The 16242-nt window shown below is 45.8% G+C and overlaps 1 protein-coding gene across 1 annotated transcript in view; it reads right to left on the bottom strand.

Moving 5' to 3' along the window:
* Positions 1 to 16151, bottom strand: part of dyrk4 (dual-specificity tyrosine-(Y)-phosphorylation regulated kinase 4) — a 31336-nt gene extending 15185 nt beyond the window's left edge. The window contains exons 1-2 of the mRNA XM_061253105.1: positions 15961 to 16151; positions 13756 to 13825 (exon numbers count right to left, since the gene is read on the bottom strand). Coding sequence (XP_061109089.1) covers positions 13756 to 13825; positions 15961 to 16025 — 135 coding nt within the window. The 5' untranslated portion in view covers positions 16026 to 16151. The remainder of the gene's footprint in view (positions 1 to 13755; positions 13826 to 15960) is intronic.
* Positions 16152 to 16242: the final 91 nt, after the last annotated feature.

The following is a 16242-nucleotide window of genomic DNA, read 5'->3' as shown; positions in this document are numbered from 1 at the left end:
TATATTCCAACACTTATTTATTTTTGCATGTGCATGCATCTTTTTGGGGTTCAAAGATCCTCATAGTAGATATGCACTGACAGGCATGGTAGGCAAAGCACAGAATTCTCTTGCCACCAGAGAAAAATGACCTAATCTCTGCACAACCACCACAAGAATCACAACATGTTGATGAAACTGTTGATGATTTTCACCCATGCAAGATCTAAAGAACATGCTGCAGCCAGACTGACAGCTACAATGAGCAAGGTGTCGGATTGGCTAGCCAATTCATGCTTGACCCTTAATGTAAGCAAAACAGTCTGCATGTATTGTACAGCGTGAATCAATAATTCAGTTAATCCTGAAATTTTAATTAACGTAATTAACATGAGTCATCACATATGTGACACATGTTAAATATCTAGGCATTATAATTGACGCAAACCTGTCTTTCAAAAAACAAATGAGCTGGGTCGTCAGCAATCTGAATAATTTTAAGAGCATCAGGCATCAGTTTTCTCCGTCTGCTGCAAAGCTTTTTGTGCATGCTATGATTTTTCCCCATCTGTCTTCCTGCATAACAACCTGGTCACAGGCAGGTGTGACTACACTCAAGCCTGTGTACACCAACGGCGATGATTGGCTGCCATGCAAGGCACCAACCAGCTCGTTAGGAGCAATTGGGGGTTAGGTGTCCTGCTTAGGGACACTTTGACACGCTCAGGGCGGGATTGTCAGCCTGTCAGCCTGTCATCTGCCATTGTTTCACCTCAAAAACAAGGAAAAAAAGAAGAATAGTGGGCTTTGTAATGGTATACATAAGAAAAAGAAACTGGAAAAACTGAAGCCATTCATATTCATTTGTGGCCAAAATGTTTCTTATTGAACCCGCTCAGTGCAACTCTATCCTAATCCGTATGCAGTGGGAGGTAGCTAGAGAATGTTCCCACAGATTAATAATTCAGCTCAAACGGCAACACCTATGACACAATGTACAACACTGAACCTGAAACAAACGCACCATTCACATCATGATAAATCAGTAGCAGCAGATCATTAATAATTAAAGAACTGACAAAAAGCAGCTCATGGTCACACAGAGGGTGGTCTTAGGGTCAGTCTGCATGGTATCTTATATTCCCCTGGTAACAAAAGGCCTTAGATGACTGGAAGTTCATAGGGCACAGAACAGGAATGCATTTCATGTAACTGGGGCTCAAAATCTCCAGTCCGATTCACCAGTTCACCATATACCAGACCCTGCCTATTACTTGCCAATACTCATGCAGCGAGTTATGCCCAACAACACAAAAAAATTCACTCATGCTGCAATTGGCAGACAGAGGAGCCCAAACATCTGCTAGGGTGAGACCACTGAATGGATAACCGAATAACCAAAATAGGTTTCTCCTCTTTCTTCACTCTGGTCCTGGGGTCCAGTCTATGAGGAATGCGTATGCCTCTATGCTAACCTCTGGTTTGGATGATGCAACACCCATTGGGGATTAGCCTGGCGAACAGTTGTAGGTCTTAGATCTAGGAACAAGTTAGGAAGAGTTGTGAGCATGCCCGTATGAGACGGACAAACGGACGGAGGTCCGAGCGTGCGTGTGCGCGGTGAGAGACGCGAGAGTGAGGGGAGAGAGAGTGACAGGACCTCCAGTGTGATCTCCTCCCCCTTCGTGTGCCGTTACCTGTGGCTGCACCCTCCGGTTCCTGCGCCCCTGTGCCCCCCAGCAGCCCTGGAGCAGGTCACAGCCGCAGCAGGCGGGCGAGTTCCCGTCCCCCGCCATGTTCCCCTGGCTCCATGCTGCCACACCCACCGTGCGCCGCAGACCTCTACATCCAGCCGCAGATCTCCCCAAAGTTTCAGAAAGAAAACCCGCGTCCTTCAGCGAGCGCTAGGCGCAGCTTCGGCTCTGCGCTGTGCGTTCCGCCGGCCGCGACGCCTGCGTTTGCCAGAGACGGACACTGCTCCCTCAGGCTCCTGTCCGGCTACGGTCCCCAGGCTCCTCTGTGAAGGACCACTGCCGCCGCAGAAGATGGAGGACGGATTGAAATCCCCTCGCCCCTCGTCTGCCTCAGTCTGCCCGTTGCCTCCGTTTCCCCAGCATCCTCTCCTCTCTGCGCCCTCCTTCTGGGTCCCGGGGACAGGCAGGAGGGGTGGGGGGGGGGCTTGCTGACGTGCGCAGGGCCCCAGTGAGGGACACATCCCGGGGGGGGGAGGGGGGCCAAGCCCGAGGGAGGCCCCGGGAGAGTGGCTGCGGGACGAGGCTCTGGAGGCGGGGGGGGAGAGGGGCGAGGGCTGATGGCGGGTCCCTCTCTCCCTCTCACAGATGGGGGTTTGAGGAGCGGTGAAAGCGGACAGAGGCTCCCAGGGGACACAGCTGCTGCTGCTTCTCAGAGATGGAGCCCCTGGTGCTGTCATAATTCCCCCCCCTCCACACGCACACTGCAGGCTGCCCCACTCCTGTTCCCACAGGATCCTGCAGCACTAACAAACAGCCAGAGCCCGCTGCAGAGAAGGCACCAGGAGCGACAGGGCTCCACTCTAGAGAGGGTGGAAGGGCACTATGGCTGGGACACGGGGCAGAACCGCTGGTGATCCCTTACGAGTCCCTTGATATGGACAGATGAAAGAGCCCATCGCCTCAGGACTGGGTCTGGCACTTAAGCACGCACACAATCCTATTCATGTCCCCTCCAAAGAGATGGAGAGGCAGAGGACTAAGAGGTGGGATTGAGCCAAACAGGTGTTTGGGCAGGTTTCTGTGCCATGCTCATTAATGTGGTCCTTGAGTTTGGGCCTCATTATGAATCAGTTGTTGATGATGAATAGACCCTACGAGACACAGAGACGTTTTAAACCACAACATGTTTAAACCATAAAAACCAGTAACCCTGCGAATCAATTTCAATTTCTGAACTCTCACTGTTCTAAAACATGTTGAAAATTATATATTCATGGGCCGTGTTCAAACAAAGCCATACCTGAATTTTCATTGCAATAGCATACACCAGTACAGTAAGATATTAATAGTAGGTACATTTAAGCAGATTCCTCCTGCTAGACAGTGATACTTCCCACACACTGTGGGTGTCATGGAAACATCAGTCTGCAGGTATGGCTGTCTGCATTGCCTTATATAAGAAAGGCTTCCAGTGCTCACCATCAGGCACAGAACAGCTAAAGGCATTCCCACACTAGTGATCAGGCATCACCTTTGCACTTCCCACAGACATTGCTAATTAAAGCAAGAAAGCCAGGATCTGACAGGTGGGCGATCAATCCCAGAGTGCACTGGGGCTAAAGAGCAAGGAAGACATCTGCTAGCTCATCCTGCAGTCTGTTCTGGTGGCCTCAGGTGCCAGGCGTGGCAGGCAGTCACCAGGGGACAGCAGGGGATGGTATCAGTGACTCCCAGCGAGTGACAGGTGCTCCAGGGTAATGGCCTGGCTGTCAGCTTCTGAAGTTTCAGAGTTGGCAGGCAACATGTGGGTCATATGCAGAGGTGGCAACAGGGGGCAGACAGGGCATGGCGTTGATTGTGGCTCCATCTTGGAAACACTTAGAAAGGCTTATTAATGCTGGTCAGCTAAGAGCAGTAGCTAGAAGCTATACATTTCATCCACTTACAAAGTTTCTCGCATGAATAAAATGCATCATTTGCCAATTAATTCGACATTTTCCCTAACAGGGAGCTTATGGATTACTTGATGACAGATTTATGATTACTTCATTTTCAAGAGTTATGGAGCACTGAAACCTCTTCTCCTTTCTCATGTGTTTATTTCTGAATGGCAGGGAGCAAGAAGGGAAGCTGTGGATCTGCGTGATTGCGGCATGCCCTGCTACGATCTGGGTGGAATGGGATCACAGTAATCTGGCTCAACGTAGATCCAATTAGCCATGTGGACTGCCTTGCAGGGCCCTGGCACTTTGGGGTGGGGTGGGGGGAGGGGTGCCTGACCAGCTGGCAAATTATTTTAGAAAGGGAAAGAGAGCGCACATGCTGAGCATCCATTATATATGGTGAACTATGTGCTGTATACTATATGGACAGTAAGAAGTATGAAAAACAACCCCCATCAAAGATCCACCCCGTATATTTCACTGTGCTGTTACAGGCCAATGGTTACTCAATACCAGTAACTGTGGATATGACAGTTTAACATATGATGATATGACCTTTTTAATGAAACCCACTGCTGTTGGACAAGTACAAAAGTTCAGTTTTGTTCTGACAATAACATCCAAACCTCAGCTACAACCAAAGGTTATGGTCAGATAGGACCAAAACTGTACATGTTACGTGTCAAATATGAACTTTGTGGGTTTATGTGTCTTCCAAAATCATAATGAAAAAGGTAGCAGCAAATATATAAAAAAATAGTTTCAAGTTCATATGGTATACACTGTTTTTTGGCTATACTGCCTTCAAAAAAAAAAAGAGTTTTGTTTTCAGTGAGCTCATGCAGCAATGTATGAGTATTAAATGATCTATTCAGCTGCGCATTTCTCAAATCAGAGAACTGAAGGTGTCTCTTCCAATGTTTTAAAAATGAACAACACTATTGGTACAATCCATTACTCTTCAATGGCAGGACATTTGATAAATTATGGGAAAGGGACAGCAGAGCCTTAATTACAGCTTCCTTAATGACACTCTCCGTGGAGGTCTACACAGACAATAAATAATCTATCATTGTGATTTCCAGTCAGACCACTTTACTGAGGTCTAGCACGCAGCTTCAGGCAAATCAATCAGTGCTAAAGGGAACACAAGAGACCTGGCAGGGAAGCAAGCTCCACTTCCTACTGATTACAGAAGCAATGACAATTTGCAGAGCAGTCACTTAATCATCCCATTCAGGCTGGGAGGACACTTACATAGTACTAGCAATCAGAAACAGTCCTACGTTCCTGAAATACAGCACACCCTCTGAGAACAAGTAGGACCTAAATAAGAGGAAACATAATAACTAGGCTAGTCACAACAAAATTGTTTTTCTTTTTTGTATAAAGTGTAGTTGCAAGGACCTGTCTAGCTCGTAATGCATAATTATCTGAATATGCTCTATAAGCTACCCTTCTTTCCTTTTTATCTGCCTGGATAATGGTTGTTGTTTAATTTCATGTCGTATCAGGAGAGGTTATTTGTTAATTTAGGAATATTCACTACCTTAATATTATTCTCAGAAATATACAGTATGGTAGGCCTTCAGGCCTCTCATCTTCTCTCCCAAAATAAGCCTCTTTTCCGCACAATGTCTCCAAATAATCTTATCTGTGCTGCAGTGCAAATTGCTTTGTCACAGTCCCACTTTAAGGGGTGCAAATCCAAATTAAATTTGGTCTCTTGCTCGTTCCTGTCTTTCATGTGTTTACCAGCCTAGCTGGAGGAGGGCCACCTCCAAAAGCCCACACATTCAGGCATGTTTAATTTCCCATATCAGGGTCAGCTGTCTGGCTCTGCAGCAAACAGAGCGCACATAATCCCTCAGTACAGAGATCTATGCAGACTGGAATTAATAATGTTCATATTGACAAGAGATATATTCATATTCACTGCACTCTGTCTCCCAGACTCCCTTTAATCAGAATAGAGTTTTTGTTTTTGTTTCATGGCCTCAATCTAGACCAAACCTCATAAGTCAATGGATGTAAAAGAGGACATGGCACAGATATTACAGACGCAGCCTTCAGACAGCTTTACTAACCAGACACCACTATCCGATGAGCTACACACAGTTTATATTTGTGTCTATTATCCACTCATTTAACTGGGTAAATGCGGAAGCAGATTAGGTGCCTTGAACCTGCCACCTGTTTGGAAATGCTGTCCCTCATGTCCCTGTAAGCACCAGTGTTGAATATGCAGTGTATTCTCTCCACAGCCCAGGCCCCTCAGAGTCCTACAGGCAGTTTAGCGGTGCTGCAGTCTGACCCCACCATAACGGTACACCACTGCATGGCAGACCTGGGTCAAATATGTAACTGTTTTAGATTCAAATACTTTTCTCAGGATCAATGAGAGTCACTGTGCTGTACAGTATTTACCACACCCCTGCAGCTGAGTTCAGAGAGGGTAATGAAGCTAATGCTATTTGTTCTGACGAGACTAAAAGTGCAGGTGGATGTGAGTGAGGGATGATGGCTGAACTGATGCATTGAGTGAGAAGGACAGAGCTATGAGTACAGTATATTACACTGAGTGATGGTCTGCCCCATTAACAGAAACTCTGACCTCAATTCTGCCCCTTCAAACCACCAAATATACATACACTCATACACACATAAATGAAGACATATGCACACTCCGCAATCATACACAAATATACACACCCACATACATGCATACACAACCATACAGAAATACATACGCCTACCCTTTCACAGAAACACAGACACACACACACACACACACACAAATGCACCCAGGCACACAACACACAGCATAAAGTTCCAAGTACACAATATTAAGCATTAATTTCAAGCATAAATCCAAAGCATTTTACAGGATTAATGTCACTGCAATTCTGTCAACTGACTACTGTTATTCATATGTGAATAGAACTACTCTGTTTCACATCAACCTTCTCAACAGAACAATAAGTCGACAGAAACTGTATCTAAAAATTTTATTGTATTGTAATTCACTTCATCACTACTAGCTTCTTCCTTTAAGTGATACTGAACCACACACTCACCTTGCTGGCTACATAACACGACATTATATTCTCATTTAAATCTCCCCATGACTACTTCATCACCAACCGCCCCCGTCCCCTACAACCCACACAGACCAGCATAGACGCAAACAGAGAGGGATGACGAGATGAATTCTCACTTTAACACACTGCCAGACTCTCCCACACATCTCTTTATCTCTCCCAGTGCCAGGCACTCCTGGAGGACTGACAGGCAGTGCCAACCCCAGCTTCTGACACCCCCGGTCTCACCTCATCCTCGCCCTCCTCGCTCAGGACGGGGGGCCTGGCCCTCTGTGTCTGTGACCCAGCCCAGAGACCCATGCTCGGGGGGAGGCTGATGGGAAACCCTGGGGCTCTGGCTGCGCTTCTCCAGGAAGTGTCTTCAGATGAGAGCCTGTGCCTGGAAATGGGTCGTTTGGGTGCACCACAGCTTGTCTGATGGAGATAAACCTTATCCACCACATCTATGCCCAGGTGCTGACATCTCCATCCCAGACAGGGCACACGGGGTGGCCTTGCAGTGGAACTTGAGGACAGCCCGGTGACTGATGGGCCACTGGCACCATCTAAACCCTGCCTGCCCCCTGCAGCACTGCCCCGCTTCAGGCAGCAGTCATCATACAATATATTGGCATCATTTTATTGACAGGTGAAATATTCCTTTTTCAATGCCAGCAAAAACAGAAAGAAAGATGTGACTGTTTATGAAAAGATCATCCTGTCCAAGTGCATGAATGCGCCCCATGGTCGATTATCCAATCAGGGAGCGTGCCATTGCTTACTGTGGCTGGCATACTGTATGCGGCATATAACTGGCCTTCAAGCATTGGAAATATATGTGGTACTGTATGACTGTAGGCGGCACGGATGGTGCAGTGGGTAGCACTGCCGCCTCACAGCAAGGAGGTCCTGGGTTCGAATCCCCGTCGGCCGGGGCCTCTCTGTGCGGAGTTTGCATGTTCTCCCCGTGTCTGCGTGGGTTTCCTCCGGGAACTCCGGTTTCCTCCCACAGTCCAAAGACATGCAGGTTAGGCGGATTGGAGAGTCTAAATTGCCCATAGGTATGAGTGTGTGAGTGAATGGTGTGTGTGCCCTGTGATGGACTGGCGACCTGTCCAGGGTGTATTCCTGCCTTTCACCCAATGTATGCTGGGATAGGCTCCAGCCCCCTGCGACCCTGTTCAGGATAAGCGGGTTCAGATAATGGATGGATGGATTTATGACTGTAGACAGAGGTGTGATCTTATCAGACATACGTACACAAGAGCAGAAAGACCCTGAGGCAATAATCAGTGGATTAATCTTCTCTACACCAGGAAGTCCTGCTCAGTGGAGTGTGTAATTCACCGCTGACTGAACAGGTTTGTGTGAATGCTCCCGTCATACCCCAAACATGGTGTACGTCAGCGGTCTACGTGTTCTCTGCCTCTGAGCTGCCTGTCCGCATCTCCAGCAGTGCCCTGCTCCAACTGGCCATTCTCTGGACACTGTCCCCCTCCTGGAGAGGTGACACCCCCTCCCTCGGCCCACATCCCTCAGCTCAGCCCGAATCCCCGGTGCGCACCAGATGCACACCCTGATAGGGTGTCGTGTTGGTCACCCTCCCTGTCCCCGATCCCTCCCTCTGTCTCGAAGGCTCCAGAACAGCCGGCTGACAGCACGAGGGGCCGCATATAACCCCAATCCCCTGAGTCCAGTTAGCACACATCGAGGGCATTAACTCAGTGACACATTTCAGTCCGAGTGGAGATACAGATGGCGACCCAAGCTGGCCAATGACAGCGCAGCACAGAGGGGCAGCTTCCTCAGAAGTTCCCCGGTAACCCTGATACAGCTGGGAGAGCTGTATCAGCAGTCCGAATGCTGACCCCACACAATGCACCTCCCACTCTGCCATCTAGTTATCCCCCATTCGCTAAATCAACCACAACCTCCATGCCAGGGATATGACTTCTAATGAACTACAGCTCTATTTCAATTACCACTCTGCGGCTAAGCAATTGTTCAAGTCACAATGATAATATTGAATAAGAAGAAGAACATGACTATTAGTATTATTATTATTATTATTATTATTATTATTATTATTGTTATAATTAAGCCCATTGGAGCTAATAGGCTAGTCTGAGATAAAGCCTTAGTTCACAATACATTTCCTGAATCTATTTAAGTCTGATTTACCATTTACCATTTACCATATACCCATACACACTACTAACAGAGGTTATATTTCTTTCTGGTAAAACAGGTGTGACTCAGCTGTGAAGCGGAAGGTTATACGAACACGTCAACTTCAAATCAAAGACAATGAACAATGGATAGTTCTCGGGTAAGTTTTGGCAAGACAAGTGGCTATATTTGTTGTGCCAAAAAAGCAATTTGAAATTTGAGAGTTGAAATTATGTGCAATCCTCTTTGCCAAGTTGACAAACACATACAGGCCACATCACTGAAGAATAATGTGGATATCTGTTGTGAAAGTTTATATCCGTACCTTCTCTAATTAGGGGCCAGTCCACAGCATGAAATTCAAATGAAATCCCAAACAATGGCCCAGAACCTGTGCTTGACACTGGCTCACCTAAGATTAATGTTAAGAGACCGGCAGGCCTTTTAAGTTCATTAAGGTGGGGAGCCATGCTGTGCATTACACAGTCCCATCTCTGTAGCCCTCTCACCCGTGTCCACTGAGGTGATCTCGTTTGCTCCCACTATTGGAGAGATCCTCCAATAATGAGACAAATGATATGCTGTCTTATCCTTTAAACGGAAAACATCACGGATAAAGTCTTCTCCTCACACCCCACCCCCACCCCTGCACCCCACACTAGTGAGGTAATAGCAAGCACAGAACACGAGTCCGTCCCGATTCTGTCACACGCTGTATTGTCTCTGTGGAGGAAGTAGGCCATGTTTGTGTAGGAAGTGAGGTTCGTTGCCTGGACTCCAGCCCCTGAGACCAAAATGTAATGTACTGTAAGAAGGTGCACCACTCTCTCATTAACAGGAAAGTCCCTACCATAATGCTCCATCATACCCATAATCCCATGCGAGCAAATCCCATTAGTGCTCATTAGCCAGGGGGGCAGTGGGGGGGAGGGGGGCTTAGGTGTCCCAGCTGGCCCTCTGCATTCTTACTGCAGTGCCTCTTCTCTACCATGGAAACAATAATACAAACAGAAATATCTGTGTCCTAGCGTGAAACAATGGAGATAGCATTCGGATGAGCGGGCACTGTACTCTATTGTTCTGGCTACTGTGCTCAGATACCACACAAAGGAAGGCAGTCCCATGTGACGACAGTGTATGGGTGACCACGCGTGTGCTTGCGTGTGTTTGCGCGTGTGGGAGCCGGCGCCCTGCCGCGGGCCTCCGCACTGCGTCGTGTTGCGTCGTGTCTGGCACACGCGGCTGCTAACACAACACTGACGTCAGCTCGCTCTGTGACGCATGTTTAATATTCATTTCCTTTTATATCCACAATTTGAAGATGTCTCAGTGACATTATCTGGTGATAAATATCACTAATAGGTAGCTTAATTCAAGACACTTGCTTACATAAAGACACTTCCCTGGGATGGTCTGTGTGCACAAACAAAATAAATTAATCTTAGCTATTGCTGGCAACAGAACAGTGTTTCTGGCTTACTCTGAGTAGCTTATTATGTACAGAAAGTCATTATTATAGACTGTACTCGAACACATTGGATCGGCCATAGAAAACAGATATGCAACATGAAACTACTAAACTGGCATACATAGAACTACATATCCCAGATGCAGAGCACTGTTGATGGGGATAAGCAGTAATGTTGGGCTAAAGAGCATGGACACGACACAGCAGTTCAGGGTAAGAGTGTGTGGCCAACCCGAACAAGCAGCACAAGTTCAGGGCCTCCATGCATGGAAAGCACCTGCGTGACCCCTGGCTCCCTGACACTGATACAGCCGGGCCGTGTAATGTAGGTGGTGGAGGTGAGGCCCCCGCTAAATTGCCTGTTTTAATTCAGTGTCCAATGTCAGCACTGAATAAAGATCCAATGGGAAACCTTACCAGTACGGATTCATCAGTATAATGGTCTGTGTGCAACCACCTGATGCCCAGGGAAGATGAAACAGGGCCTGACCTGGGCAAGAGTGAGGAGCTTGAAGTGTTTAGGTTGCCGCTGTCTATCCAATGATACCCTTCACATATTTCTGGGCAGGAAGTGAGGAAAGGAGGTGAGGAGTGAAAAGCAATGTAACGCACCCCTTGTTTGTCTGCCAAAATTGCCGTGGCCTGTAGAATTTGTGTGCTCGACCCCATTTCTTCACAATTCGACTATGGTCAGGATTCTCATCTACGTTGTACTGGTGAGTGTCCGTGTGTGCGCACGTGAGTGTGTGCATGGCCCCCACCCTGGTAAATGGCCACCAGGAGCCACCAACACACACATTCCCAGAGAACCACTGGGCCTTGTCTGTCCCTTCAGTGTTCATCTTACAGAGACTGTCAGGAAAGGGGACCAGTAAAAGGATTTTGGCAGGTGCAAAAATGACCTCTATCTGACTAATGGAAGAAAATGAAGTCCCTGCGTTAGAATTGTCACAGTTGAAAAATAAATATGTACATAAATAAGTACAAAAATAGGGCACAATAAATGACAAGCACTATAGCCCTAAACATGCCAACACACAGCACTATCACACAAGCAGGAGAAGCACATCTTGTCGGAGTGACATACACTAAAGCCAGTGTGCCCTGGAAGCTTTGCTATTGACTTCCAGTCAGGTACAGTAACTCAGTCTCTCGCCCTTGTGTTCAGGCGAGAAGTTTTCGAGATGCAACACCTCCCTCTACAAGACTGTGAAACTCAGCCTCGACTTCCAGGCTCCAACCGTTTCCACGACAACAGCACTTGTTGAACATAATGGGCCTTTTCAGACGTGCGAGAGGCATCGTCGCTCCTCCGACTCTCTCAGCTTGGAGCAACGAGCGCGTCAGCACAACGCTAACAGTTCCCATGCCAACTAATAAAAATATCCCAGCAAGGGGACTGTAATACCATGGTAAAGTTCAGATGAGAAAACGGGCCAGGGAGCCAAGTGCACACCCGCCTTTCTCTCTCCCACACAATAAGCTGCTTGAAGCAGAGGAATGGGTGACTGACAGGTTGCAATATTACCACGGCACATGTTGCTGTTGTCGTGATTGTGGAGGCCCATTTTCTTTGAAAACTTTGCTTGAACAGCTTCTGTTTATGTGTATCCAACCATTTTCATTATCTTTCTGGCATTGTGTTCCCAATTTGATCAGGTTGTACAGAAACCGATGAATTGTGGCAATGACCCTGTAACTCACAGTGATTGGGCACACAGAGTCCGAGCGGGCAGGCTACTGTTTGCGGGACGAATGCCAAACAGCAGGGAGGCACTTCTGTACACTTCCACATTCACTGTCAGCGCTACGCTTGCAGACAGGTACGCGTCCCTGTGCTTCAGGGCCCATTGTACAGGTAGCCACAAAGCACATTTAACCAGCCTACATCTGTGGCTACCTTCCTGAAATAACCTTTTTGAGAAAACGGTCTTCAGTTGATTGATCTTAGCTTCTCTCTGAGTCCCGCTGTTTAAGATTGACCACCAAAAAAATACCTTTTCTTCCTCCCGTTTTTTCTCCAAGAGATGAAACAAACCGGCTTTCACGGTTCCTTCCTACTGCGGAGTTATTTATATTCCTGGCTCACGTGCGGCGTGGAATCCAGCATCCGCACGTTCCTCCTCCAGCTCACTCCAGGGGGATTAAGCTCTCCCTGGCCGGGCCGCTGCAGTGCTGCCAGACTGTGTCGACCCACATTAAAAAGCCATTAAACCAGAGCAGGGGCCTGGGCCCCTCGGTGAAGGTGATTTATAGGGCAAGCTTTCCCTGGGCTCGCCACTGGTACCAAAGACAATGCGTCTGGCTACCAGCGCTTACAGTAACCACTTTCAAACAATATTACTAAGACTGCGTGAGTTCACTGAATGTTTAGGCCATGGTGCCAACTTTATGTTTATGTATAAATGTCGCATTTTGTGTTGCAGTGCTGAACTACCCCACTTGCAAGGGTTGGGTCTGTGGGGTTGACTCCAGATTTTCTGCCAAGATAAGTGCTGAGACAGGCAGAAACCAAGACGGGGATTGTGCAGAATATAATGATGACAACAGTGGACCAAATCATATTGGAAACATGAAAATCCATCAAAGATGGTTGCATTCACTTCCCTACAAGACAAAGTGTATGGGTTGAGCTGAGTGGTGACCAACAAGGGTACATCCAAGTAAATGTGCAATTTTGAAGTAAGCTGTTCTCAGGAACTATAATATTAGCACTGGAGCAATACATGTGGCCAGGAAGAGGAAGCAGTTAGCAGCTGATAGTTAAGATTTGTTGACTCTTCACCTCCTTGTAGACAGATAACATAAGTTTGTTTAACAGCAAATAAATCCATTCCCAGACAAATACTGGTGAAGATCAGGCTCTATTGGATTTCAACCTGAAGAGCTACTGATTCAGAGGTAGTTGGTACATCCCATATTATGGCTTTTGGCTAACAACTGGCACCAGTCTCTTCGTAAGCAAAAAGGACATATACCAGCAGCTTGCATACACTGCACAAGCCAGGAACAGGGTGGTTTCTATGTTGGTGACCCACCAGAGAGTTTCTAAGTCACGTTTCTAGGATGGTCCTGTGCAAATTTACCTTATGCAAAAAAACAAATATGCAAAAAAAACCTCCGCACTTACTGTATATGACAACCCCCTTTACCCGGGGATTCTTACTGTCTGTAAATAGCATGCAGACTGCCAGCATGCCTAGGAGAGTGATTCATAAACCTTTTTTTCCCCCGTTGAGCACAGTTATTTTGTTGCACCGGTATCTGTGTTACGATACAGCTCTAAATAAGACTCTGGGTGCTGATAGATTTAGTTGTGGGCATCAGCAGTTTAAGGTGTGACGCTGGAACGATGAAACGCACGCTGCAGACTGCCACTGCCCCCGCCCTCCCACTCACATAAATGTCAGATGCCATCCTACCTTCTTCAGCAAGGGGAGGGCACTGTTCTTCTCCTTCGCAAGTTTCTCCAGTTTGGTCTTCATTGCTTTTCTGCTCAAAGGAAATGTGCCAGTTTCAGTTACATTACAGTGCAACATTTTAACCAGGCCTCCCTTAACACAAATACAAGCTGCTATATTATTTAACAAAGGACAATCTTTGCCCTTCTATTATCTCACATTGTGTACTAGTGTCAGAGGAAACTAGTACACAGTAGGCAGACGTGTTCATTTCTGCAAGCAATGTGCTGAGCAGATAAACAGACCATTATCATGTACTACTGACCCCTACTGGCAGAGTGCTGTGTCTTCATCTAACATATTCATTCTTAGAGAAATATATACACTCACTAAGCACTTTATTAGGTATTTATTAGACTTATTTTTGTACTTATTGGTCTTATCCTGCTGTAGCCTAGTCACTTGATGTGTTGTGTGTTCAGAGATGCTCTTCTGCATTCCACTGTTGTAATGTGTAGTTATTTGCGTTACTGTCACCTTCCTGTCAGCTTTGACCAGTCTGCTGGCCCTTCTCCCCTGACCACTTTCATTAAAAACACATTTCTGCCCACAGAACTGTTGCTCACTGGATGTTTTTTGTTTTTCACACGATTCTCTACAAGCTAGAGACTAGTGTGCATGAAAATCCCAGAAGTTCAGCAGTTTCTGAGATACTCCACCCTGCCTGGCACCAATAATCATGGTCAAAGTCACTTAGATCACATTTCGTCCCCGTTCCGAGATTTGATCTGAAAAAGTGCTGAACCTCTTGACCATGTCTGTATGCTTTTATGCATTTAGTTGCTGCCACATGATTGGCTGATTAAATATTTACATTAACAAGCTGGTGTACAGGTCTACATAATAAAGTGCTCACTGAGCGTATCTCAGCAACAGGATGCAACCCAGAATAATTTGTGTCCCAAATTCATCATCTTTCTAAACATGTTAATACTAGCCCATTTCATTTTTTTTTCAACAACAAAGCATCTATTTCTTTAGATCATATTTAAAGGTACAGTGGCCCCAAGAGGTTGTGACTTGGGAATGAATGCTTATATTGCCACCTAGACATAAGGTTCAGTTCTACTACAGGTATTAACACCCCAAAGTCATGACTTCCTGCTTACAATTTTTCTTATGTAATGGTCTGCATATTAATACATCACATTATACAATTAAAAAAAAAAAACATTTTCTCTGTAGTAATTCAGGTCAGTGAGACCCAGACCCGAGCCATATGATATTTTGGTATTTTCCAGTTTATTTATGGATGCATAGAAAGTGAATTCTTTGTGGAAGTGAGTAAAGTGAGTCAACCTTTTTATGTTGAAAAAGTTTTTGAAATTGTATAACTTCGTTTTATAACTTTAGATTTAGGCATAGCTCGGAATGAAGGTAACAACGTAACAGCATAATACACTCCAGATATCTGCAGTAGATTCCTGCAGGATAAGTACTGATTTCACAAGGTTTTGTAAAAACCAGTCTTCAACAATAATGGATATGATATGATATGTGAACTGTCACCTAAAATGAAAGGCAGTCAGTAGAATTAAGATTACATCACTGGCAATTAATACGTAATCTTTATACAAAAGTTAGTCCTACATTGTCATACCCCCTTAAAATAAAACTGCTTGGTTGTTACTATAAATGTACACTTCACATATATTTTTATGTTTTAATAGGCCTATTTGTGCACATGCATTTTTGGCCCTATAGTGACTTCAAATGTCCAGTTACCAGTTCCTCTGAAATGCATGTCTACCAAAAGTTTTCAGATAAAAACGAATTCTTGAATATGTTATACAGCTAAAAAAGATATTCCCCCTTTTAACCCACACTACTGTTCATATAGAGCAAAATGCTAAATGTGACATTTTCTTTATTGTTATAGCTTTATAGTCTTCAGAAACAAAACTGAGATTTTGTAATGCAATTCATTCATATGTGTTATAACAAAGAACACATTTGTTTGACAGCTAGTTTCATAAAACCTTAAATCCAGAAAATATGTAATTTAGGCTATATCATGCTTACAACTACAGCTACAACTTGATAAGACATATATTGTAGAGTAGCTCATTTGCCTTGCAATAAAAATTAAATACACCGACATACAACATAAAATCTCTCACTTGTACAGCTAGTTCAAGCCGATAGAAACGCTTTTTGTAAACTTACTTCCTCTCAGTTGGTTTGCCAACTTCACGCAGCTGTTGATTAGTTGAGTTCATAGTTGGCGTCATTTCTAGCTACTGTAACTGAAAAGGTACGTATCGATAGATGTTGTCATTCCATGTCCGGCGGATTTGTCTTCGCCACCAGTACCACCCGTGCTGCTATAGTACAGCGCGGAGCGCCGGTAGAGCACTCCTACCAGAGATGGGTTTTGGTGCTACTGATTCATTGCATACCGTCGTGGACCAGTTCGGAGAACGCGCCTCCCACACTTCATGCAAGCAC

The sequence above is a fragment of the Conger conger genome, chromosome 8 (assembly GCF_963514075.1).
Source record: "Conger conger chromosome 8, fConCon1.1, whole genome shotgun sequence".
Classification (NCBI taxonomy): Eukaryota; Metazoa; Chordata; class Actinopteri; order Anguilliformes; family Congridae; genus Conger; species Conger conger.
The sequence above is the reverse complement of the archived record's forward strand: the minus strand, read 5'-3'. Positions and strand labels throughout refer to the sequence as shown.